General features: G+C 42.8%; 1 protein-coding gene across 6 annotated transcripts in view; it reads left to right on the top strand.

Annotated features, from left to right (window-relative positions):
* nphp3 (nephronophthisis 3) overlaps positions 1-25,077 on the top strand; it is a 160,026-nt gene that overhangs the window by 85,452 nt on the left and 49,497 nt on the right. For all 6 annotated transcript variants that reach the window (XM_073073004.1, XM_073073002.1, XM_073073003.1 and 3 more), the window contains 7 exons: positions 7,093-7,195; positions 9,962-10,044; positions 11,286-11,424; positions 15,320-15,484; positions 16,620-16,720; positions 23,478-23,600; positions 24,301-24,490. In XM_073073004.1, coding sequence (XP_072929105.1) covers positions 7,093-7,195; positions 9,962-10,044; positions 11,286-11,424; positions 15,320-15,484; positions 16,620-16,720; positions 23,478-23,600; positions 24,301-24,490 — 904 coding nt within the window. The remainder of the gene's footprint in view (positions 1-7,092; positions 7,196-9,961; positions 10,045-11,285; positions 11,425-15,319; positions 15,485-16,619; positions 16,721-23,477; positions 23,601-24,300; positions 24,491-25,077) is intronic.

Genomic DNA, 25,077 nt, shown 5'->3' with positions numbered 1-25,077 from the left:
CAGTGGAGTGCCTCAGGGATCTGTTCTGGGACCCTTACTCTTCGTGATTTTTATAAATGACCTGGATGAGGAAGTGGAGGGATGGGTTAGTAAGTTTGCTGATGACACAAAGGTTGGAGGTGTTGTGGATAGTGTGGAGGGCTTTCAGAGGTTACAGCGGGACACTAATAGGATGCAAAACTGGGCTGAGAAGTGGCAGATGGAGTTCAACCCAGATAAGTGTGAGGCGGTTTATTTTGTTAGGTCAAATATGATGGCAGAATATAGTATTAATGGCAAAACTCTTGGCAGTGTGGAGGATCAGAGGATTTTTGGGGTCCAAGTCCATAGGACACTCAAAGCTGCTGCGCAGGTTGACTGTGTGGTTAAGAAGACAAACAGTGTATTGGCCTTCATCAGCCGTGGGATTGAGTTTAAGAGCTGAGAGGTAATGTTACAGCTGTATAGGACCCTGGTCAGACCACATTTGGAGTTGTGTGCTCAGTTCTTGTCACCTCACTGCAGGAAGGATGAGGAAACTGTAGAAAGGGTGCAGAGGAGATTTACAAGGATGTTGTCTGGATTGGGGAGCATGCCTTATGAGAATAGGTTGTGTGAACTTGGCCTTTTCTCCTTGGAGTGACGGAGGATGAGAGGTGACCTGATAGAGGTGTATAAGATGCTAAGAGGCTGAAATGGCCAGCACAAGAGGGCACATTTTTAAGGTGCTTGGAAGTAGGTGCAGAGGAGATGTCAGGGGCATCATTTGTTACGCAGAGTGCGGTGAGTACGTGGAGTGGGCTGCCGACGGTGGTGGAGGCGGATACAATGTGTTCTTTTTAGTGATATACATGAGGCTTAGAAAAATAGAAGGCTATGGGTAACCCTAGGTGATTTCTAAATATGTACATATTTGGCACAGCATTGTGGACTGATCAGCCTGCACTGTGCTGTAGGTTTTCTATGTTTTATCCATGAAAACCCTACACCACAAAGTCCATCAAACATCCAATGTATGAAAAAAGAACAAGCCATGCAAACAGAAAAAGTTAACAAATAATACACAGAACACAACGATTCTAAAGTGAGCCCACAGCCATGGAGAGTTCATCACTGAGGCGAGTGCTGCTGGTTGCAGGCTGAACAACAGTCAGTTCATCACTGAAGCGAGTGCTGATGGTTGCAGGCTGATCAACAGTCAGTTCATCACTGAGGCGAGTACTGATGGTTGCAGGCTGAATAACAGTCAGTTCATCACAGGCGAGTGCTGATGGTTGCATGCTGAACAACAGTCAGTTCATCACTGAAGCGAGTGCTGATGGTTGCAGGCTGAATAACAGTCAGTTCATCACAGGCGAGTGCTGATGGTTGCAGGCTGATCAACAGTCAGTTCATCACTGAGGCGAGTGCTGATGGTTGCAGGCTGAACAACAGTCAGTTCATCACTGAGGCGAGTGCTGATGGTTGCAGGCTGATCAACAGTCAGTTCATCACTGAAGCGAGTGCTGATGGTTGCAGGCTGAACAACAGTCAGTTCATCACTGAGGCGAGTGCTGATGGTTGCAGGCTGATCAACAGTCAGTTCATCACTGAAGCGAGTGCTGATGGTTGCAGGCTGATCAACAGTCAGTTCATCACTGAGGCAAGTGCTGATGGTTGCATGCTGAACAACAGTCAGTTCATCACTGAGGCGAGTGCTGATGGTTGCAGGCTGATCAACAGTCAGTTCATTACTGAGGAAAATGCTGATGGTTGCAGGCTGATCAACAGTCAGTTCATCACTGAAGCGAGTGCTGCTGGTTGCAGACTGCACAATAGAGTCAGTTCATCACTGAGGAAAATGCTGATGGTTGCAGGCTGATCAACAGTCAGTTCATCACTGAGGCGAGTGCTGATGGTTGCAGGCTGATCAACAGTCAGTTCATTACTGAGGCGAGTGCTGATGGTTGCAGGCTGATCAACAGTCAGTTCATCACTGAGGAAAATGCTGATGGTTGCAGGCTGATCAACAGTCAGTTCATTACTGAGGAAAATTCTGATGGTTGCAGGCTGATCAACAGTCAGTTCATCACTGAGGCAAGTGCTGATGGTTGCAGGCTGATCAACAGTCAGTTCATCACTGAGGCGAGTGCTGATGGTTGCAGGCTGATCAACAGTCAGTTCATTACTGAGGCGAGTGCTGATGGTTGCAGGCTGATCAACAGTCAGTTCATCACTGAGGAAAATGCTGATGGTTGCAGGCTGATCAACAGTCAGTTCATTACTGAGGAAAATTCTGATGGTTGCAGGCTGATCAACAGTCAGTTCATCACTGAGGCAAGTGCTGATGGTTGCAGGCTGAACAACAGTCAGTTCATCACTGAGGAAAATGCTGATGGTTGCAGGCTGATCAACAGTCAGTTCATCACTGAGGCAAGTGCTGATGGTTGCAGACTGAACAACAGTCAGTTCATCACTGAGGAAAATGCTGATGGTTGCAGGCTGATCAACAGTCAGTTCATCACTGAGGCAAGTGCTGATGGTTGCAGACTGAACAACAGTCAGTTCATCACTGAGGCGAGTGCTGATGGTTGCAGGCTGATCAACAGTCAGTTCATTACTGAGGAAAATGCTGATGGTTGCAGGCTGATCAACAGTCAGTTCATCACTGAAGCGAGTGCTGCTGGTTGCAGACTGCACAATAGAGTCAGTTCATCACTGAGGAAAATGCTGATGGTTGCAGGCTGAACAACAGTCAGTTCATCACTGAGGCGAGTGCTGCTGGTTGCAGACTGCACAATAGAGTCAGTTCATCACTGAGGAAAATGCTGATGGTTGCAGGCTGAACAATAGTCAGTTCATCACTGAGGAAAATGCTGATGGTTGCAGGCTGATCAACAGTCAGTTCATCACTGAGGCAAGTGCTGATGGTTGCAGGCTGAACAACAGTCAGTTCATCACTGAAGCGAGTGCTGATGGTTGCAGACTGCACAATAGAGTCAGTTCAGCACTGAGGCGAGTAAATCCTAATGGGGTATTGAGGAATGATTGTATTCACAGTTAGAAAATTGCCAAACTCTAGACAAGCCGTTTCATTTTTATTCATAATTAATGACCTTGAGAATTGTCTCCATGAGAATACCCACTTATTCTGCTGGATCAAGTCTTCTGTATCTACCAGCTTCAGTGTCTCCCGGTGATTTTGTTCAGAGTCACAACAAAGACCACAACACCAGTAGGGGGATGGTAAAGATATGATCAAGGAGGTTGAAGAGCACTTACAGGACTGCTTTGAAAGAGTGGACTGTGCCGCATTCAGGGTTTCATCTTTGAAAGTGAATTAATTTGCCACGGCTGTCACTGACTTCATCAACACCTGTGTGGATGAGCATGTGCCTTTGAGAACGTACCAAACATACCCAAACCTAAAGCCGTGCATGAGTCAGGAGATTTGCAATCTGCTGAGGGATAAATCTGTGGATTTCAAGACCAGCGATCCATAACTCCTTTTGAAGCCCAGGTACGACCAACAGAAGACCATGTGAGAGCGAAATGCCAATTCCATGTAGAATTAGACAGATGGATGCATAACAACTGTGGCAGGGTTTACATGTCATTACCGTCTATAAGGTGAAACCTAACAGCATAAGTGGCTGTGATGCTTTGCTCTCTGAGCTCAGCACCTTTTCTGTATGCTTTGAAAGGGAGAATAACACTACACATTTGTGAATTCCCACAGCATCTGGAAACACTATGATTCCTGTTTTGGAGGGTGATGTCAACAATATCTTTCAATAGAGTGAACCCTCACATGGCATCAGACCCCGATTATGTACTTGGTAAGGTGCTGAATCAGAAGCAGGTTTATTATCCTAAACAAAAATACTGTACATTACAAAAGTGAGGTGGTGTCCAAAGTCCATTCAGGAATCGGATGGCAGAGGGGAAGAAGCTGTTCCTGAATTGCTGAGTGTGTGCCTTCAGGCTTCTGTATCTCCACCTAATGGTAACAGTGAGAAAAGTGTATGCCCTGGGTGCTGGAGGTCTTTAATAATGGATGCTGCCTTTCTGAGACACCGCTCCCTAAAGATGCCCCTGGGTACTTTGTAGGCTAGTACCCAAGATGGAGCTGACTAGATTTACAACCTTCTGCAGCTTCTTTTGATCCTGTGCAGTAGCCCCTCCATACAGATAGTGATGCAGCCTGTCAGAATGCTCTCCACAATAGATAGATAGATACTTTATTCATCCCCATGGGGAAATTCAACATTTTTTCCAATGTCCCATACTCTTGTTGTAGCAAAACTAATTACATACAATACTTAACTCAGTAAAAATATGATATGCATCTAAATCACTCTCTCAAAAAGCATTAATAATAGCTTTTAAAAAGTTCTTAAGTAGGTTACTTAAATACATTAAATACAATCAACCCCGGCACTTTAACATATCTTACTCCTGGCGGTTGAATTGTAAAGCCTAATGGCATTGGGGAGTATTGACCTCTTCATCCTGTCTGAGGAGCATTGCATCGATAGCAACCTGTCGCTGAAACTGCTTCTCTGTCTCTGGATGGTGCTATGTAGAGGATGTTCAGGGTTTTCCATAATTGACCGTAGCCTACTCAGCGCCCTTCGCTCAGCTACCGATGTTATACTCCCCAGTACTTTGCCCACGACAGAGCCCGCCTTCCTTACCAGCTTATTAAGACGTGAGGCGTCCCTCTTCTTAATGCTGCCTCCCCAACACGCCACCACAAAGAAGAGGGCGCTCTCCACAACTGACCTATAGAACATCTTCAGCATCTCACTGCAGACATTGAATGACGCCAACCTTCTAAGGAAGTACAGTCGACTCTGTGCCTTCCTGCACAAGGCATCTGTGTTGGCAGTCCAGTCTAGCTTCTCGTCTAACTGTACTCCCAGATACTTGTAGGTCTTAACCTGCTCCACACATTCTCCATTAATGATCACTGGCTCCATATGAGGCCTAGATCTCCTAAAGTCCACCACCATCTCCTTGGTCTTGGTGATACCAAATCTCTTCAAACTCCTAATATAGTTGCTGTCTTGCCTTCCTTATGACTACATCAATATGTTGGGACCGGGTTAGATCCTCAGAGATCATGACACCCAGAACTTGAAGCTGCTCACTCTCTCCACTTACGATCACTCTCTGAGGATTGGTATGTGTTCCTTCGTCTTGCCCTTCCTGAAGTCGACAATCAGCTGTTTTGTCTTACTGACGTTGAGTGCCAGGTTGTTGCTGTGGCACCACTCCACTAGTTGGCATATCTCACTCCTGTACGCACTCTCATCACCACCTGAGATTCTACCAACAATTGTTGTATCGTCATCAAATTTGTAGGTGGTGTTTGAGCTATGCCTAGCCACACAGTCATGTGTATACAGAGAGTAGAGTAGAGGGCTAAGCACTCACCCCTTGAGGTGCACCAGTGTTGATCGTCAGTGAGGAGGATATGTTATCACCAATCAGCACAGATTGTGGTCTTCCGGTTAGGAAGTTGAGGATCCAGTTGCAGAGGGAGGTACAGAGGCCCTTGTTCTGTAACTTCTCAATCAGGATTGTGGGAATGATGGTATTAAGTGCTGAGCTATAGTCGATGAACAGCATCCTGACATAGGTGTTTGTGTTGTGAAGGTGGTCTAAAGCCGTGTGAAGAGCCATGGAGATTGTGTCTGCCGTTGGCCTGTTGTGATGATAGGCAAATTGCAGTGGGTCAGGAGTTTAGTCTAGTCATGACCAACCACAAAGCATTTCATCAATGTTGCTTTGAGTGCTACTGGGCGATAGTCATTATTCTTCTTTGGCACTGGTATAATTTTTGCCTTTTTAAAGCAAATGGGAACTTCTACCCTTAGCAGTGAGAGGTTGAAAACCCCACCTGCTTCAACAGGGCATCAATTGTACTGGTGCTCAGGGTGAGCTGCTTCAATAACTATTGCCCAGTCACTCTCACATCTACTGTAATGAAATGCTTTGAGAGTTTGAACATGGCTAGAATAAACACCTACCTGAGTACGTAACTGAACCCACTGCAATTTGCGTCTCAGCACAACAGCAGGTCCACAGCAGACACAATTTTGCTCATTCTCCACTCTACTTAGGAGCACCTAGTCAACGGCAAAACATTAAGTACATCAGGCTGCTGTTTATCAATTGCATTTCTTCAATATAGATGAATTTGCTGATGAAAACACAGTAACAGAATCTCAGATGGGATGAGGAGGTGTACAGGAATGAGTGAGATAGATTGGCTGGTTGAGTGATATTGCAACAACAACCTTGCAATCTGTGTCAGCAAGACGTAGATTTCAGGAAGAGTAAGTCGGGAGAACATACACCAATCCTCATGGAGGGGTCAGGAGTGGAAAGGATGAGCAGCTTCAAATTCTTGGGCTGTCATTGAAGTCATGCCAGTGGTTCTGCTTTGTTAGGAACTTAAGGAGATTTGGTATGTCACCAAAAACTTGCAAATTTCTGTAGATGTACAGTGGAGCGCATTTTGACTGGTTGCATCATAGACAGGATATCAACAGGATTCACCATCTTCATCGCAGACACAATCCTCCTCCTCACCGAGGCATCTGCAGAATCTGGTGCCTCAGAGGCAACATCCATCTCGAAGGACCCTTGCCATCCAGAACATGCCCTCTTCTTGTTACTATCATTTGCGAGGGGGGAGATACAAGAATTCCCACACTCGGTGATTCAGAAACAGCTTCTTCCCCCTGCTTGTTATTCCTTTTTGTTTACTTTGTACTATTTAATTTGTAATTTATACTGATTTTATGTCATTGCACTGTATTGCTGCCAAAAGTCATATTCTGTGTTATGTTAGGTAGTGATAATAAACCTGATTCTGTGACTGAATAAGACATGCGCTATTAATGTTTTTGCTCAATTAATTCTTAATTCATTAAATAGAAATTTAGATAGTAAATCAGCCATGATGGGGCAGACTCGATGGTTTGAGTGGCCCAATTCTTCTCCTGTTATGGTCTAAGGTCAGCAGAGTGATACCACATGAAAATGTGCTGTGATAAAATGATGTTTCTCGAACTTGTACTGGTCAATTAATGGGATTTATTGAAATCTGTTTACTTTGATTAGGTTATGGCCAACACTTCACCTTGACCCACTGAGTTCAAAGGATATCAAGGCTCTGATTCATACAGAATGCCATCATGCTGATGTGAAACTAACTAGAGAGCAGGTTTGTACTCCACTACCGTATTTCCTTCTGTATCCCTGCAATACTGCATCGCACCTGGACACTAAGATAATAAATCTTAAACAAAACATGAGACTTAAGTAAACACTTTTGTTGCCATAATTAGTTTTTATAAATTCCAGTTAGAAGTGATGGTCTGTAAAGTCTAAACATTCATGACTTTACCTTTAATTTTAAAACGGATTAAATGAAAAATACATCCCCAATAAATTGCAATATTTTAGCCTGGTTTTAGTGCTTGAACTGATAGAAATGAATGGAATGTCTGGTTAAGCTAAATTAGCCTACTGTTTAATCTTAGCTACTGGCCTGCACTGTTAACATTTTGTCTTCCTTGCCTTTAGGCTTGACTATTCGAGTGCATTTCTGATTGCCCTACCTCTTTTGCTGTCTTAAACTTGAGTTAATCTGCTGCCCATGAGCCCCTTTCACCCATCAAGTTCAAGTTGTTTGTCTTGTGCATGCATACCTAGAGGCTAAATGCCATTCATAATATGACAAATATAAATTACATAATCATCTATATCTTTCACAACAAAACAAGACAAAAGTAAATATGATTTTAAATGAAGCAGAGGGAAATGTAATTTGAAGTTGAATTAGATAGATAGATACTTTATTCATCCCCATGGGGAAATTCAACTTTTTTCCAATGTCCCATACACTTGTTGTAGCAAAAAGTGCTTTTAGGTCAGTTCAAGAACCTGATGGCAGTGGGAAAGAAGTGTTCCAACTGATCAACAGTGGTTTAAGTTTAAAAAATGACTAATTTCTAGTCCCTTGGTCATCTCTGTATTTAATTGCTCTACCATTAGTTTTTGTTCAAACTTTGGAATTCCTTTTAAACCTCTCCAATTATTTTTTTTTTTAAAGATGATCCTTAAAATGTATTTATTTGACTAACTTCTGGCTATTTGCTGTAGCTGAGGACTGAGTGCAACTCCCTTTTAAAGCCAAGCAAAAAGTCAGCAGAGGGAATGCAGAGCCATATATATAAAAGCTTTTATCTTCTCAAAGTATTCTTCCCAGAATTTAACTGGGAGATCTTTCAAATTAGAACAGAAAGTACAGCTTTGAAATATAGAATACATGAGCTTCAGTATCTTGTCTATTTATTCCCCTTTAAAGGCTTGTCCATTGTCTTGCTCTGTTTTCCACCAACCTCCACATCATATGCCCTGTCACAGGAGACCTGTTAAACAAAAAGCAATAGAATTTAGGAAATTTATTTAAGTGTAACTAAATGCATGTAACTGTCTTTTTTAATGTACTATATCTTGGTGTCTCACCTTCTCTCTCTTTCTCCCCCCCCCCCACCCCCCCCCCCAAAAATGCCTAGCATTTTACTGAGTTTAAGTTTAGGATTTCTTCATAGCTGATCTCCATTTGGGATCAACTCCTTCCTTGGTACTCTTACCAGTATGTATATATCCTTTTTGTAGTGTTATGATTAGAATTGAATATAGGGAATTGTGTGGGCTAAGCTGGTAACTTGTATTTGTTTGAAATGTTTGCCTTGAATTCCCCGATCCCCAACCAGTTTATCCAGATAATATCTGGATCTTAAGCAGCACAAACTCTCTTGTATTTAATTGATCCTGGGTCTTGGCAAAGTTGGCCTATTCAAGTTAAGCACTATGACTGCTCCTCAGTACTGCAGCAGTCTGTAGGAGTTGTTATGACCCCAGCCCCCTCCTTTGTGAGAATCGCAAGAGCCCTAGTCAAGGGGGGGGGTCAAATGACCCAAGAGGGGGAGAGACGTGCTGAATAGACACAGGAAATGGGAGAGATGTGCTGAATAGACACAGGAAATGGGAGAGAGAGGGAGACGTGCTGAAGACCACGTTCCCCCCGGGAAGCAGAATAAAGTGACTCTGACTATTATCTCATGAAGACCACGTGTAAAGCCCTCGGGCAACGTGGGCTAGTTGAGAGAGAGATTGACACCGGTGATCCCGTGAGGAAGTATAAAGGAGGGTCTGGTGGGGGACGACCCCTTCAGACGCACCAGAAGACACGCTAGAAATCCTGTGACAGCGTTTTGATAGCGACAGTCGGTGGTGGGGTTCGTGTGCGTCTTTTCCTTGCCTGGGATTGGCGACCTCACCACGGAAGAACGGCTTAGCTACAGGGGAGGCCACAGATGAGTGTCCATTCCTCAACGAGACTTCGACAAACCGAACTCCTACAGGTTGGAAAACCTGTCGGGTAACTGTTTCATTCAATCTCTATCTCTCTCTCTTTCTAACAAAAGCGACACCACAACAGACTGCAGCTGGTGGAACTGCAGTGACCGCAAGAGACTTTCAGATATACAGCGAACAATATATACATTACCCCTAGACAACGCTAGAGCTTATTTCTGATTGATTATTACTATACCTGTGCTTTAGATTGAGTTGTGACGACGTATATGATCTGAATGTTTTGTATTAACCATACGTTTGTGCCCCTTTATAAATAAAAAATGTTTGAAAATAGTACCATCAGACTTCAGCGGACCTCTCTATCTTTGCTGGTAAGCCACCCAGTTACGGGGAACATAACAGAGTAAATCAACACACAGTTGAATGAAGGAAAACCACTGCAAAGCTTCCAGAGCTAAATTACACTTGCTGTCTAAGCTTGCACAAAATGTAGCTTTTGATGATACAGTCAGAGAGAGTTAGACCTGCTAGAACCACTTCTATGGAGTAGGAGGACATAAAATTAGTGCAGAAATTTTGTTTCCTGCTTGTGTGCTTGCAGGAGAAGAAGCTGGAGAAACACTGTAGATCTGCGACCATGTGCAATGCCTTATATGTTACACTTCTGGCCAAAATGATCACATGGTGAGTGTAATATGTGCACCCCCTATAAAGTGCTCTCAAATTATATCAGTTATTCTTGCATGAGTGGGAATTCTCCTGTGGAGATGAGGATAGGCAGCTGTTCAGGATACGATAGTGTTCATTTAAAAAGAAAGGGAAGATTTGTATTTCACGCCCTCCGGGAGCTTACTTGTAATGAGGCACTTTTTTGATATGTTTCATAGTTGAATATAGCAACTGCATAGTGCAGAAATGTAGCAAACAGTTTGTACATAGCTACGTCCCACAAACAGCAGTATAGTAATTACCATAGTTTTCAAAGAGAGGAATCACGAAATAACCCTGTTCTTCAATGTACTGTCATGCTGTTTATAAATCCTACAAGTGTAAGTAAGGCACCACTTGTGGCATGCAGCACTCCCTCAATGTTGAACAGACAGACAAGATGCTGGAGGAACCCTGCAAGACAGGCAGCATCTATAGAAATGAATGAATAGTCAACCCTTCATCAGAATACCTTCATCTATTCATTTCCATAGATGTTGCCTGACCAGCTGAGTTCCTGCAGCATTTTGTGTGTGTTGCTCTGGATTTCCAGCATCTGCAGGATTTCTTTTTTTTCTTTTGTAGGGGCTAACAGCTGAGCCTCTTGCACTGAGTTTAAATCTTGACTCCCGTGTCACTCCAACATAAGAGTTACCCGCTCTATGGCATATAGGTACATTTAATGTCAGAGAAACATATCCAATATACATCCTGAAATTCTTTTTCTTCGCAAACAACCATGAAAACAGAGTGCCCCAAAGAATGAATGACAGTTAAATTTTAGAACCCCAAAGCCCCCACACAGCTTCCCCCCATGTATAAGCAGCAGCAAAGCAAGGACCTTTGACATCTAGAATGACATTGTTGCCACCATATATTCATTAATCATTGTGCTTTGAAGTGTTTTGTTTAAAGTCACTGAATGTTTGTGGGTGAAAATTACTACCTTTCACTTTCTTCCTCCTTTCATTGCTCTACCTCTGAAGGGACTGCTGAAGCACCAATTTACTGAACTATTGAACTAATCTGCAGTGGAATCATTTAATCTCTTTGGATGTAATGAGGTGTATACACATCAAATTTCATAATACGTTAGTTTGTACACTTTCGCAGGGTCATAATGGAAGTAAATTTGTTGAATTTGATTTAAATTTTGGATAATCTCGAATTTAAATGCTTAATACTTTGTGAACTTAATGATATTTGCCTTTGTTCAGTGTCAAAGGTCTCGGAGATGTCGACACTATTCTCCAATGCTGTTTTCAATGTCAAGACACGGTGTCCTTGTACAGGCTTGTACTGCAGTCTGTACAAGAATCTTTGCCTAGTGATGGGGACAGGCAGTTGATGCGGGAGGTGAGGATAACTGTTTCTTTTAATTTAGAGAAATGAGTGCATGTATTGTTATACTGAAATGTTAATTGCACAGGAAGGTTTTACACTGTCCAAATTTTCAGCAAACCTGTGGTTGCTGACTTGTGTTTAGCACATGAAAACTTGTAGTTGTTGTTTTCATATACTATCATAACCTCCATTGCCCATTACTGTAATTTCTTCAAGCTCTACAATATTTTGAAGTACTTACTATCTTTGGAGTCTCTCTGATTTTAGTTTGTGCTACATTGGCAACTGTGTTTTTAGCTGTTGATGCTCTAAGCTCTGCAGTTCTCTTAAGGCTTTGCTCACTATTCTTTCATCGGGAACATCTGGTGGTCAAGTGTCACCTGTGCTATCTGCTGAGGCAATTCTCCACCATCATCCTGTTTGCAGTGTAGATTCCACCCTTAGCCAACATCAGGCTGTCTCTGAAGTAGCTGACTGCTGTGGTCAGCAGTCAGAACACTATAGGAAGACCAGATATAAACTATGGAAGGCTACCTTAATTGAAGTCAGAGATGAAATCTGATCTATGTCAACTTTGGCAGGGTATGTAGGCCTTTACTTCTTACAAGGTAAAACCTAACATCATAAATGGCTGCAACACACACAAAATGCTGGTGGAACACAGCAGGCCAGGCAGCATCTATAGGGAGAAGCACTGTCGACGTTTCGGGCCGAGACCCTTCGTCAGGACTAACTGAAAGGAAAGATAGTAAGAGATAGAAAATCTATCATCAAGGGGACTAGCTTCCCCACCATTGATGACATTTTCAAAAGGGGATACATCAAGAAGGCATCATCCATAATGAAGAACTCTCACTATTCAAGACATATTACCTTCACAGAAGAGTTACAGGAGCCTGATGGCACACAGTCAGTGTTTAAAGAACAGCTTTTGACTCTCCATGAACCAAGAACATGACTAGTCTGGTGCTAATTAAATGCAAAATTAGACCACAGATGCAAGAAATCTGAAATGTAAACATCTAAACCAACATTCAGCAGGTCAGGCAGCATCTCTGGAAAAGGTGAGCAGAGTTAAATTTCTGGATTGAAAAACCCTCATTAGAAATGGGGGGAAAACAAAATGTTTTAAGGGAGAAGTGAGGGACGGATATGTAGGACAAAGAGGAAGTGTTTAATGGGGTGGGATGAAGCTGCTGGTGCTGTAAGCTGGTCAATAGGTTAAACTGGGCAGTTTTGGAGAATTGGAATAGATCATAAAAGCTATGACCAAGGGAAGCTGGGGAATGACTACTCAGAGATACACAGAAGTTGTGAAATAGAATTGCCCAGCTGGTTAAGATCAGCCAGCGCTACCAATGGATGACCTACAACTAGACAGATCTACCTGAAGTTGAAGAATGTGATACTGAATTTCGAAACCTGCAACATGCCCAGGTAGGTGATGAGGTCCTGTTGCTGAAGCTCACATTCTTCAGTCTCATCATAACAGCTCAAGTGGCCATAGATAACTAGGTGTGAATCAGATGGAGAACTTGTTTCATAGCTGTTATGCTCCTTTGTGTTCTCACCCTCTAAAGGCTGATTTATACTTGTGCGTCACATCCACGCTGTAGGTTTCGCGTACCCTACGCAGTAGGGTGACGTGCACCTGTCCAGAAAAGTTACTCGCGTGTCGTGGCGACGCAGACCGCAATAACTGTGATTGGTCTGCTTGGTAGCATCGCACTTCCTCCTACGCATTTCCGGTTGCTTCTCCTCTGCCATGTCTGTAGGCTGTGCGTACACTGATACGAAATAGATGAACCAAATCATCAAATCTACCTGCCGACATGCGAAAATATTTGAAATGCATTTCCTCATCTGTGTCTCTCATGAAGAAACTCAACACAGTGGCATAGAAACCCCACTGCCAACTAGCGTTTTGGCGCACACCAACGCATGCTCACTATGGCGTAGAGTGACGCAGAAGTGAAAATCAGGGCTACGGCGTAGGCTGTGGCGTAGCCTGTACGCACAAGTATAAATCAGCCTTAACACCTGTGTTTCATAGCTTTTTAAAAATACTCTAACATTATGGTCCAGGTGCAGGTCAGTGGGACTAGGCAGAAAAACGGTTCAGCACAGCCAGGAAGGGCCAAAAGGCCTGTTTCTGTGCTGTAATGTTCTATGGTTTTACGGTTCTATTCTTTATTACTCGGTTAATCTGATGAACTTGTTTACAGCTTTTCACCATGCTGACCCTGGCCTCATTTTATTGGACAGACAGAAAATGCTGGAGGGAAGTCAGCAGGTAAAGCAACATCAATGGAGGAAAATGAACAGTTGATGTTTTGGCCCAAGACCCATCACCAACACTGGAAAGGAAAGGGCCAGAAGCCAGATGAATATGGTGAGAGGTGGGGGAGGAGTACAAGCTGGCAGGTGATAGGTGAGTCCAGGTGAGGGTAAGGATGAGTGGGAAGGAAGGTGATGTGAGAAACTGGGAAATGATAGGTAGATGTGGTAAAGGGCAGAAGAGAGGAAGGAAGAATCTGATGGAAATGAACAGTGGAATAAAGGGAAGGAGGTGGCAAATCAAGGGATGTGATGGGCAGGTCATGAGAGCAGAGGAGGAGAAGAAAAGGGGAAAAGCTGCTGCCTGACCTGCTGAGTTCCTCCAGTATTTTGTGTGTTCAAGATTTTCAGCATCTGCTTCATCTCGTGTTTCATCTCATTGGAGATGTTTCCCTTTTGTCTTATCCATCACTCACTGTCAGCAATTTAAAGCTAACTTATTTTCTCCTTTCCAGTTCTGAAAAAGAACCTTTGACCTGAAAGATTTCTCTGAACTACTGAGTTTCTCCAGCATTTTCTGGCTCCATGTACTGTAAATGCAAGTTGGCCATTTCTTAGTAATTACGTTAAAAAATGATAACTCAAATTGGGCTAAATTACAGTAAAGGAATTGAGAAAACCAATTTGTTTTCTTTTTTAGCAGAGCTCTCTAAAGTCATTTATTAAGAATGGTAGTAATATGTTTGAGTGTCAAATGTACTAATTTCAGCCTGTAATGATATTCATCCAAAATCCACTGTTACACTTTAGCTGCACCAAAAGCTTATCACCATTTGAGTCATTTCTAAAAGAACACGGTGAAGATGAGTGAAAATTCATGCAATTCCTCTTGTAACTAGTTTGTGCCTTAAAAGTCAATTAACCTGCAAGGTGATTGGGAAAGTTCCAGAGTAAAGACTAATGTGAGTCCATCCCCTTTATGTCTATAACTCTACTTGGCTTTTAGAACTTAAAACCCAGCTGATCTGACCACAGTCAATACTAAGGTGCATGAAGCCAAAGGACTTATTTTCATCCTCAACATGACCTGAAGCCTGCATGTATAGTCGAGTTGAGCTACGAGTTTGTGAATCTTACTCCCGTTTATTTACAAAAACAAAGCACTAGGACGTAATTTTCTTAATACCCAAGTACAGTACATGTTCTCAGATCCTGTCTGGTTTATTTTGGTTTCCTTTGTTCCTGTGGTGAGCTCTGATAATGTTAGAATCTTGTGCATATCAACATTTTGCTCATATTGGTGTAATTGCTAAATTTCTTGAAATTTGGAAATTAAGCCTGTATTCTGAATGTGAAGAAATGTTATTAAATTCACAAGGGTCTCAGGAGAAAATGTGCATGATTTACTTGCTAATACTCAGAATGCTCAATGTGTACTTTGAGGAAGATTTACAGGAATTTCCATGGACTAAAAGCACTTTTGAGAAGCTGAGAGACAAATTAAACTTTTGTAAACAAATATGAATGAATGATTTTAAAATGAAAGGATGTTTTATATCAAACTTCTGAAAAGGCTACACTTTTTATAAGTAGCCATGTATATTTTACATCCGGCATTTATTTTTTCCAGATTCTCTGTTTAATCCACGTGAGTCACAATGGTGTGAGTGAAGGTGAACTTCTGGAGATTTATCCTGAACTTCACTGGCCAACATTGTCCTCTCTTCTTCATAGCTTGCAGAGAACATGTGTGCTAACACAGCGCTGTGGCCTGCTGAAATTTCAGCATCTCCAGGTAAGAATAGGTGCTTTCAGATCACATTTTCTTTCAGTGTGTTAAATTCAAAAATGTTTTTGCAACTTTCAAATCATAAAACAGATTTATAACAGCTGTTCAAATGAGCAATAAGCAGCCTTGTTGCAAATATTGCAAGAAGTCAGCAATTAAGTTAAGTCTTTATATTAGAAAAGTAGTATAATGTGCTCTTCACAATCTCAGGAAATCCCAAAGTATTTGGAACTATTGAATTGAACACATCCTGCAAAAATTAAAGAAATGATGAATGATAACTTTCTGATAGTACTTTTGAAGAATATTTTGATAGTCTGGGCACCAGCGGAATTTGCCTGCTGAATAACAGTAATAAAAGTAGCTTCTGTTGATATAACACTTTTTAAACAAAGTAGAACATCATAGATGATTGATGTGACATTATTTAACAAATTATGATGTCAAAGGACAGAAAACGAGCATAAGTGATCAAGAGGCAGAAAATTTGGGGAGAGAATTTTAGAGCTTGGGCAGCTTAAATTGTGACCTCCAATACCAAAGTGGTTGACATGGTGAAATCTACGAGGCAAAATTTGAGGAATGCTAAGGCACAGTTTATGGATGTTATAGTTTAGGGAAGGAAGAAAATGAGTCAATCTGGGAAAAAAGTAACAGATGTTGTTCAAATAGGAGCCCATGTTAGTCATCAAACCTTGGGTTAACTAGGCCTGGTGCAAGTAAGGATGTTTTGGTAGTTTCATGGTTTGTTCTACTTTATGATCAGCAAATCATCTTGTTCTGCTTCAAAATTGCATAGTGCCACAAGATAATTTGTGAGGACAGACCGAAGTTCCATTTAGTATCTCACCCATTAATACCTTATTCCCAAAGTGCAGCAATGCCCCTCTGTTTCAGCCATGGTAAAATAGTGCAGTAAGAGTCAAAATAATGGTCAAAGCTCTGGAGTAGGATTTGAACTGATACCCTTACAGGAAGGCAAGTAGGAAGGCTGTAGGATTGGTACTGACCCTGACATGACTCCTTTCCCTACATGATTGATGACTGTTTGAGGCACATTCTGGTCCCATATTGACAATCTTAGATTGAAAGTGGAGCTCATTAGCCTCATGGCTTAATATTTCCAATTTGTCATTTGAAGGCCTGGGAAGCAGTGAGGTTGCAGTATATGGAGAAAAAGGAACTGGAATCTGTTACGGTGTACAGAGAAACCCTGGTGCAATATTTTTCACATCAGATGAGGTATTGATTTTCCTGATTTCTTTGTTAATGCTATTCCATTACTCAGCTCATTTATTTAAATTTCTTTCATTTCCATTTAAGTGGGCCTCTTTCTCCTGAACTAATTCGAGGATTAGGTGGTTGATGTTTGGCTCCATAACCAATGACCCTGTTTAATTAGAATTAGAAGTCTCTTCTCTTATCCTTTAGAATGAAATTAGGTTTGTCTTAGTACACTGCAACATCAATTAGTTTGGAAGAAATCGGTGAATCTTTCAGAATTTCTCAAAGTATAGTACAGCAATTTAAATCATTTTAAAGTTGCTGTTGTAACTTAGGATAGGCAGCTGTCAATTTGGGCTCTGTAAGTTCCCACAACAGTTACAACACACACATTGCTAGAGAACCTCAGCAGATCAGACACCATCTATGGTAAGGAAATGAACAGGCAACATTTCAGGCCAAGACCCTTCATCAGGACTGTAACAAAAAAGGGCAGAAGCAGCCTAAAAGGGGAGAGGGAGGAGCAGGAGCTGACAGGTGAGGGGTAAATCCAGGTGGCGGGTAGAGGTGGTGGGGGAAAAGTGATGCGAGAAGCTGGGAAGTGACAGTTAGCGGGGGAAAAATAATGTGAGAAGCTAGGAGGTAACAGGTGGAAGAGGCAAAGGACTGAAAGTGGAAGAATCCGATGGGGAGAGCAGTAGGACAGGGAATAAAGAGAAGACGGTGATGGGCAAACCATGAGGGCAGGGGAAAGAGAAAAGTGTAAATGGGTCATAGGGATAAGAGAAATTGGGGGGGGGGGGTGAAAGAAAACAGGAAGAGTCATTACCAGAAGTAGGATAAATTGATGTTGAACCTCTTCCCCTTCTTACCCCATCCCTTATTTATTATTCCCCCCCTTTTTTTCTCTTTTTCTCTCTCTCTCTCTGCCCCTCTCACAATCCCTCCTTGCCTGTTCTTCATCTCCCTCTGGTGCTCCCCTCCCCCTTTCTTTCTCCCTAGGCCTCCTGTCCCATGATCCTCCCCTTCTCCAGCTCTGTATCACTTTTGCCTGCTCTTAGCTTCATCCCTCCCCCTCCTGTCTTCTCCTATCATTTCAGATCTTTCCTTCCCCCTCCCACTTTCAAATCTCTTAATATATTTTCTTTCAGTTAGTCCTGACGAAGGGTCTGGGCCCAAATCGTCAACTGTACTTCTTCCTATAGATGCTGCCTGGCCTGCTGCGTTCCACCAGCATTTTGTGTGTGTAAATTGATGTTGAAACTACCAAGATGGAATTTGAGGTGTTGCTTCTTCAATTTGTGTTTGGCCTTAAGGTGGCAGTGGATGGGCTTTTGGACAGACACGTCAGTGTGGGAATGAGGAGTGGAATTGAAATGGGTGGCCAGTGGGAGATCCTAGCCTTTTCAATGAACGGAGTGAAGGTGCTTGACAAAGCAATTATTCATTTTGTGTGGATCTTGCTTTCTGAAAGACAAAAGAACATTTTGAATTGCTAGTTTTAAGACTTAGTGACATAAGAGCTCACACTGAGCCAAAACCGGTGCTTTAAGTTGGATATCACAGTTCACACTGCTTACTTTATTGTCTTTTATATTTTCAGTGGCTTATTATTAATAATATTAATATAACATTAAATCCTGCAGAATAAAAGTAGTAGGTGAATGTCTAATTAGCAAGTTTTTAAGATAATAGGCGGCATAGACAGGATGAAAGCACCTCTTCCCTGGAATGAAGACTAAGGAGAAAAGGGCATAGGCTTAAAATCAGAGGTTTAAGATCTCTTAAGATCAAGTACAGGTTGAGTACCCCTTATCTGAAAGCCCAAAACCTGAAAATTTGCAAAATGCAAACATTTTTTGATAGCTGTTATGATATAGAAACATAGAAAACCTACAGCACAATACAGGCCCTTCGGCCCACAAGGTTGTGCCAAACATGTCCCTACCCTAGAAATTACTAGGGCTACCGAAAGCCCTTTATCTTACTAAGCTCCATGTACCTATCTAAAAGTCTCTTATAAGACCCTGTTGTATCCACCTCCACCACCTTTGCCGGCAGCCCATTCCACGTACTCACCACTCTCTGAGTAAAAAAACATACCCCTGACATCTCCTCTGTACCTACTCCCAGCACCTTAAACCTGTGTCCTCTTGTGGCAACCATTTCAGCCCTGGGAAGAAGCCTCTGACTATCCACGCGATCAACGCCTCTCAACTTCTTATACACCTCTATCGGGTCACCTCTCATCCTCCGTCGCTCCAAAGAGAAAAGGCCGAGTTCACTCAACCTATTCTCATAAGGCATTCTCCCCAATCCAGGCAACATCTTTGTAAATCTCCTCTGCCCCGTTTCTACGGTTTCCACGTCCTTCCTGTAGTGAGGTGACCAAAACTGAGCACAGTACTCCAAGTGGGGTCTGACCAGGGTCCTATATAGCTGCAGCGTTACCTCACGGCTCCTAAATTCAATGCCATGATTGGTGAAGGCCAATGCACCGGATGCTTTCTTAACCACAGAGTCAACCCATGCAGCAGCTTTGAGTGTCCTATGGACTTGGACCCCAAGATCTCTCTGATCCTTCACACTGCCAAGAGTCTTACCATTAATACTATATTCTGCCATCATATTTCTCATACTTAACTGAATTGAATTTCTCAGCCCAGTTTTGCATCCTATCGATGTCCTGCTGTAACCTCTGACAGCCCTGCACACTATCCACAACACCTCCAACCTTTGTGTCATCAGCAAACTTACCCATCCCTCCACTTCCTCATCCAGGTCATTTATAAAAATCACGAAGAGTAAGGGTCTCAGAACAGATCCCTGAGGCACTCCACTGGTGACCGACCTCCATGCAGAATACAATCCATCCACACACTCTTTGCCTTCTGTGGGCAAACCTGTTTTCGATCCACAAAGCAATGTCCCCTTGGATCCCAAGCTTCCTTACTTTCTCAATAAGCCTTGCATGGGTTACTTTATCAAATCCTTGCTGAAATCCAAGATACTGTTCTATCTTCATCAATGTGTTTAGTCACATCCTCAAAAAATTCAATCAGGCTCGTAAGGCACGACCTGCCCTTGACAAAGCCATGCTGACTATTTCTAATCATATTATACCTGTCCAAATGTTCATAAATCCTGCCTCTCAGGATCTTCTCCATCAACTTACCTGCCACTGAGTTACCACTCTCTGGTCTATAGTTTCCTGGGCTATCTCTACTCTCTTTCTTGAATAAAGGAACAACATTCGCAACCTTCCAATCCTCTGGAACTTCTCCCATCCCCAGTGATGATGCAAAGATCATCGCCAGAGGCTCAGCAATCTCCTCCCTCGCCTCCCACAGTAGCCTGGGGTACATCTCATCCGGGCCCGGCGACTTATCCAACATGATGCTTTCCAAAAGCTCCAGCACATCCTCTTTCTTAATATCTACATACTCAAGATTTTCAATCTGCTACAAGTCATCACTATTATCACCAAGAGCCTTTTCCATAGTGAATACTGGAGTAAAGTATTCATTAAGTACCTCTGCTATTTCCTTTGGTTCCATACACACTTTCCCACTGTCACATTTGATAGGTCCTATTCTTTCATATCTTATCCTTCTGCTTTTCACATACTTGTAGAATGCCTTGCCATTTTCCTTAATCCTGTCCGCCAAGGCCTTCTTATGGCCCCTTCTGGCTCTCCTAATTTCTTTCTTAAGCTCCTTCCTGTTAGCTTTATAATCTTCTAGGTCTCTAACATTACCTCGCTCTCTGAATCTTTTGTAAGCTTTTATTTTCTTCTTGACCAGATTTATTATAGCCTTTGTACACCACGGTTCCTGCATCCTATCATAACTTTCCTGTCTCATTGGAACGTACCTATGCAGATCTTCACACAAATAGTCCCTGAACATTTGCCACATTTTCTCTGTACTTTTCCTTGAGAACATCTGTTTCTAATTTAAGCTTCCAATTCTCTGCCTGATAGCCTCATAATTCCCCTTACTCCAATTAAACACTTTTCTAACATGTCTGTTCCCATCCCTCTCCAATGCTATGGTAAAGGAGATAGAATTGTGATCACTGTCTCCAAAATGCTGTCCCACTGAAAGATCTGACACCTGACCAGGTTCATTTCCCAATACCAAATCAAGTACAGCCTCTGCAGGCTTATCTACATACTGTGTCAAGAAACTTCCCTAAACACACCTAACAAACTCCACCCAGTCTAAACCCCTTGCTGTAGTGAGATGCCAATCTATATTTGGGAAATTAAAATCTCCCACCACGACAACTCTTATTATTACACTTTTCCAGGATCTGTTTCCCAATCTGCTCCTCGATATCCCTGTTACTATTGGGCGGCCTATTAAAAACCCCCAGTAAAGTTATTGATCCCTTCCTGTTTCTAACTTCCACCCACTGAGACTCCGTAGACAATCCCTCCATAACGTCCACCTGTCCTGCAGCCGTGACACTATCTCTGATCAACAGTACCACACCCCCACCTCTTTTGCCTCCCTCTCTGTCCTTTCTGAAACATCTAAAACCCGACACTTGAAGTAACTATTCCTGTCCCTGTGCCATCCAAGTCTCTGTAATGGCCACCATATCATATCTCCAAGTACTGATCAACGCTCTAAGCTCATCCGCTTTGTTCACAACACTCCTTGCATTCGGTCTGAGTGCATCCCTTCTCTATCACACACTGTCTCCTATCTTTCTCTATTTGAGAGCCAGACACCTCTTCCCCAGTCTCTTCAGTTTGGCACCCGTGCACATTTCTATTACATACAGACCTTTGATTTTTGTCCGCACAAGCAGTCCTCGCATGACCTTTATCCTCCTCCACCTCACTATCTGCTCTAACACTCTGGTTCCCCTCCCCCTGCAAATCTAGTTTAAACCCCCCAGAGCAGCACTAGCTAACCTACCCGCAAGGATGTTAGTCACCTTCTAGTTCAGGTGCAAACCGTCTCATTGGAACAGGTCCCACCTTCCCTGGAACAAGGCCCAATAGTCCAGAAACATGAAGCCCTCCCTCCTGCACCAACTCCTTAGCCACGTATTTAGCTGCATTATCTTCCTATTTCTAGCCTCATTAGCACGTGGCATGGGGAGCAATCCTGAGATTGCAACCCTGGAGGTCCTGTCCTTCAACTTTGCACCTAACTCTCTAAACTGTCTTTGCAGGACCTCCTCCTTCTTCCTATCCACGTCATTGGTCCCTACATGGACCATGACATCTGGCTTATCTTCCTCCGTCCTGAGAATACTGAGAACTCAATCCGAGATATCGCGGACCATGGCCCCAGGGAGGCAACAGACCATCCGAGATTCTCAATCTCTCTGACAGAACCTCTTATCTGTCCCCTTGACTATCGAATCCCCTATCATTACTGCTCTTCTCTTTTCCCTCATACTCTCGTCTCGGTGCCAGAGATGCAACCACTGAAACTTGTCCCTGGTAGGTCGTCTCCACCAACAGTATCCAAAACGGTATACTTATTGTTGATGGGAATGGCCACAGGGGTGCTATGCTCTTCCTGTCTATTCTCCTTCCTTCTCCTGACAGTCACCCAGCTACATGCCTCCTGACTTTTAAGGGTGACTATCTCCCTGATACTCCTGTCTATTTCTGCCCCTGCCTCCCGAATGATCTGAAGTTCATCCAGCTCCGGCTCCAGTTCTCTAACTCGGTTTGTCAGGAGCTGCAGCTGGATGCACTTTTTACAGGTGTAGTCATCTACCTGGGACAGTGTGATCGAGAAACCGTTGTAGCAGGAAGAGGAGGAGTGAAGGGCTCGTGAGGTAATTGGCAGGGACAAATAAAAGGACGGGTAACTGAAGTGGAGCGGCTAGCGAGGAGCGGCCAGTGGTGTGAGTGGCTCAGGGTAGGAGTGGAGCTTTGAGGGTTTGGCTCGAGATGCTTCGGCGAGCAGAGGCTGAGGACGAGCTTGCTCCAAGTGAGGTAAGGCTGGGTAAGTTCCTTTAATTAATTTAAGGAGTAGGTAATGGAGGCAGCAGTTAGGGCAGTCGAGTGCTCCGTATGCAGGATGTGGGAAGTCAGGGACAGCACAATTGTCCCTGATGACTACACCTGTAAAAAGTGCATCCAGCTGCAGCTCCTGACAAACCTGGCTCCCAGCACTCAGCGCTCTCACAAGCACTTTTCTCCTCCTCTTCTGCTACAACGGTTTCTCAAATGGAAAATTCCACAAGGTGCTGGGAAGGATCCCAGGCGATGCACAAGTCTCTGAGCACCACAGACAGTTCTGAGAAGTGACCTCACACACTGTATGTAATGAACAGCAGCTAATGGAAAAAAAACACAGTATAAAGAGAAAAATGAAGATCTGAATTGTGTGTTGAAAGAATAGATTTGTTAGTGTCAGAGTGAACACATGCTGCTTAAAGGTAAGCTGATCATGAAACAAGTGAAGATCAATGAAGTGAAACAATGAAAGAAACAATGAAGTGAAAATTGTGCATAGTCAAATGAATTTTATTGTCACTAAACTACATACGTGCATATAATCCTATAACATATACAGAAATGAGACAATGTCTCTTCGAACCAGTGTGCAAAGCACAGGAGTACGCATTACGAGAGGTATAGAAGGCTGTGAACCAAACACAGGTAGATGGAGCTAGCTCGCTGGGCAACACGATCAGTATGAATCGAAGGACCTGTGTTTCTGTGCTGGGTTGACTCTGACTCCTTGATTACAGGATTTTTTTTTGTCTTTTATCATTAATGATGATTGTCATTTATTTTAAGTCAGGGCAGAGTAACTTGGCGTGGTGTGGATGAGCTTCCCTGGCTCTTCCAGCAGCAAGGGGAAAAGCAGAAGCTGCATAGCTGCCTACTGAACCTCTTTGTCTCTCAGAACCTGTACAAGAGGTATGGAGCTAGACTGTTCAATTATTAATTGTTTACAGTATCCTGACTAGGACTTTTTTAAAGCCAGAGGTGCAGTGTCAATTCTGATTGGTTCAGACTTTGGAAGTAAAATCCATCTGAGAGACCCATCATGAATGAATGAACCTTGTTGGAAAATAGGGAGAAATTTTAGGTTTAAAGTCTGCAGTGAAGCTTGAATGAAGTAATGTAATCGTATGAACAACTTCAATCCTATAACATAGATTTGGTGGTGCTGATTACATTTCACAGGAAAATGGCTAACATTCAAAGTGGATAAATGTACTTCAAGTGTATATGCTGGAGGCTGCAAGGAAATAAAGCCCTCACAGTCATTATAACCAATGTTTTAATCACTCACCCATTCTATCTCACTCTCAAAATCACATATGCCATGAGAATATAATTTGAGATCACTTGGCAATCAATCAGGCTGCGTGTTTATTTGCTAAATAGTTATTTGGTTAAATGGAAAATGTGTTAACACTATATGAATAAAATTACAGCTGTAATGTTTGTAATAATTCTGTGTATCTGGGTTAATTGTCCACAAATAATGAGTTGCATCTAGTAGTCATCTTTTGTCTACTTTTGTCATCTAATGACATCTTTTGTGTCAGAAGTGTTCTAGTTCCTTTGGTTAACTAATGTCACAAATTCAACAGGATGTGTTCTTTGGCAGAGGCCATTTTGCAGAGTTGCTTTCTTATTGGCAACACGTGGGGATGGATAAAAACTCCATGGCTGCTGCTTACTTCGAGTCTTTAAAGCAATATGAGAAAAGCTGTGAAGGAGAGGATATGATTGTGCGATTGGCAGATCTTTATGAGACCCTTGGGCGCTTTTTGAAGGACTTGGGACTTCTGAGTCAGGTCAGTATGCTGAATAGTATTAATGAGGGACAAAAGCTCATGGATGAATGTGGTATCTGTCCAGTGTGCTGCAAGCTATGACCCAATAACAGATGTCAGATTTGGCTACATAGCTTTTTTTTAAAGCATATAGAGGCCAAATTGACTTACTTTATACTATTAGTACACATGTACAGAGGGATGGTCTGACGGAACATGGAGTTAAATGTGCAGAAAGCATAAGTAAATTTAGGAAGGACAACAAAATTCTAGGGGCGTATAGCCCGATGGGAGTTCGGGGAGCTGGGTTAAGCACAATAGGCAGCAATTCAAACAGAGAGAGGAGAAATGGGTTAAAAATTCTATATCTGAATGCACGAAGTGTCAGAAATAAGGCGGATGAGCTTGAAGCTCAGGTGCGAATGGGTAACTGTGATGTTGTTGGGATAACGGAGACATGGCTGCAGGGAGATCAGACCTGGGAAATGAATGTACAAGGGTATACATGCTATCGTAGGGACAGAAATGTGGGCAGAGGGGGTGGGGTGGCCCTGTTGGTGAGGAATGAGATTCAGTCCTTTGCAAGGGGGGACATAGGATCAGGAGAA

Source organism: Hemitrygon akajei, chromosome 20 (assembly GCF_048418815.1).
Source record: "Hemitrygon akajei chromosome 20, sHemAka1.3, whole genome shotgun sequence".
In the NCBI taxonomy this organism is placed as follows: Eukaryota; Metazoa; Chordata; class Chondrichthyes; order Myliobatiformes; family Dasyatidae; genus Hemitrygon; species Hemitrygon akajei.
The sequence above is the reverse complement of the archived record's forward strand: the minus strand, read 5'-3'. Positions and strand labels throughout refer to the sequence as shown.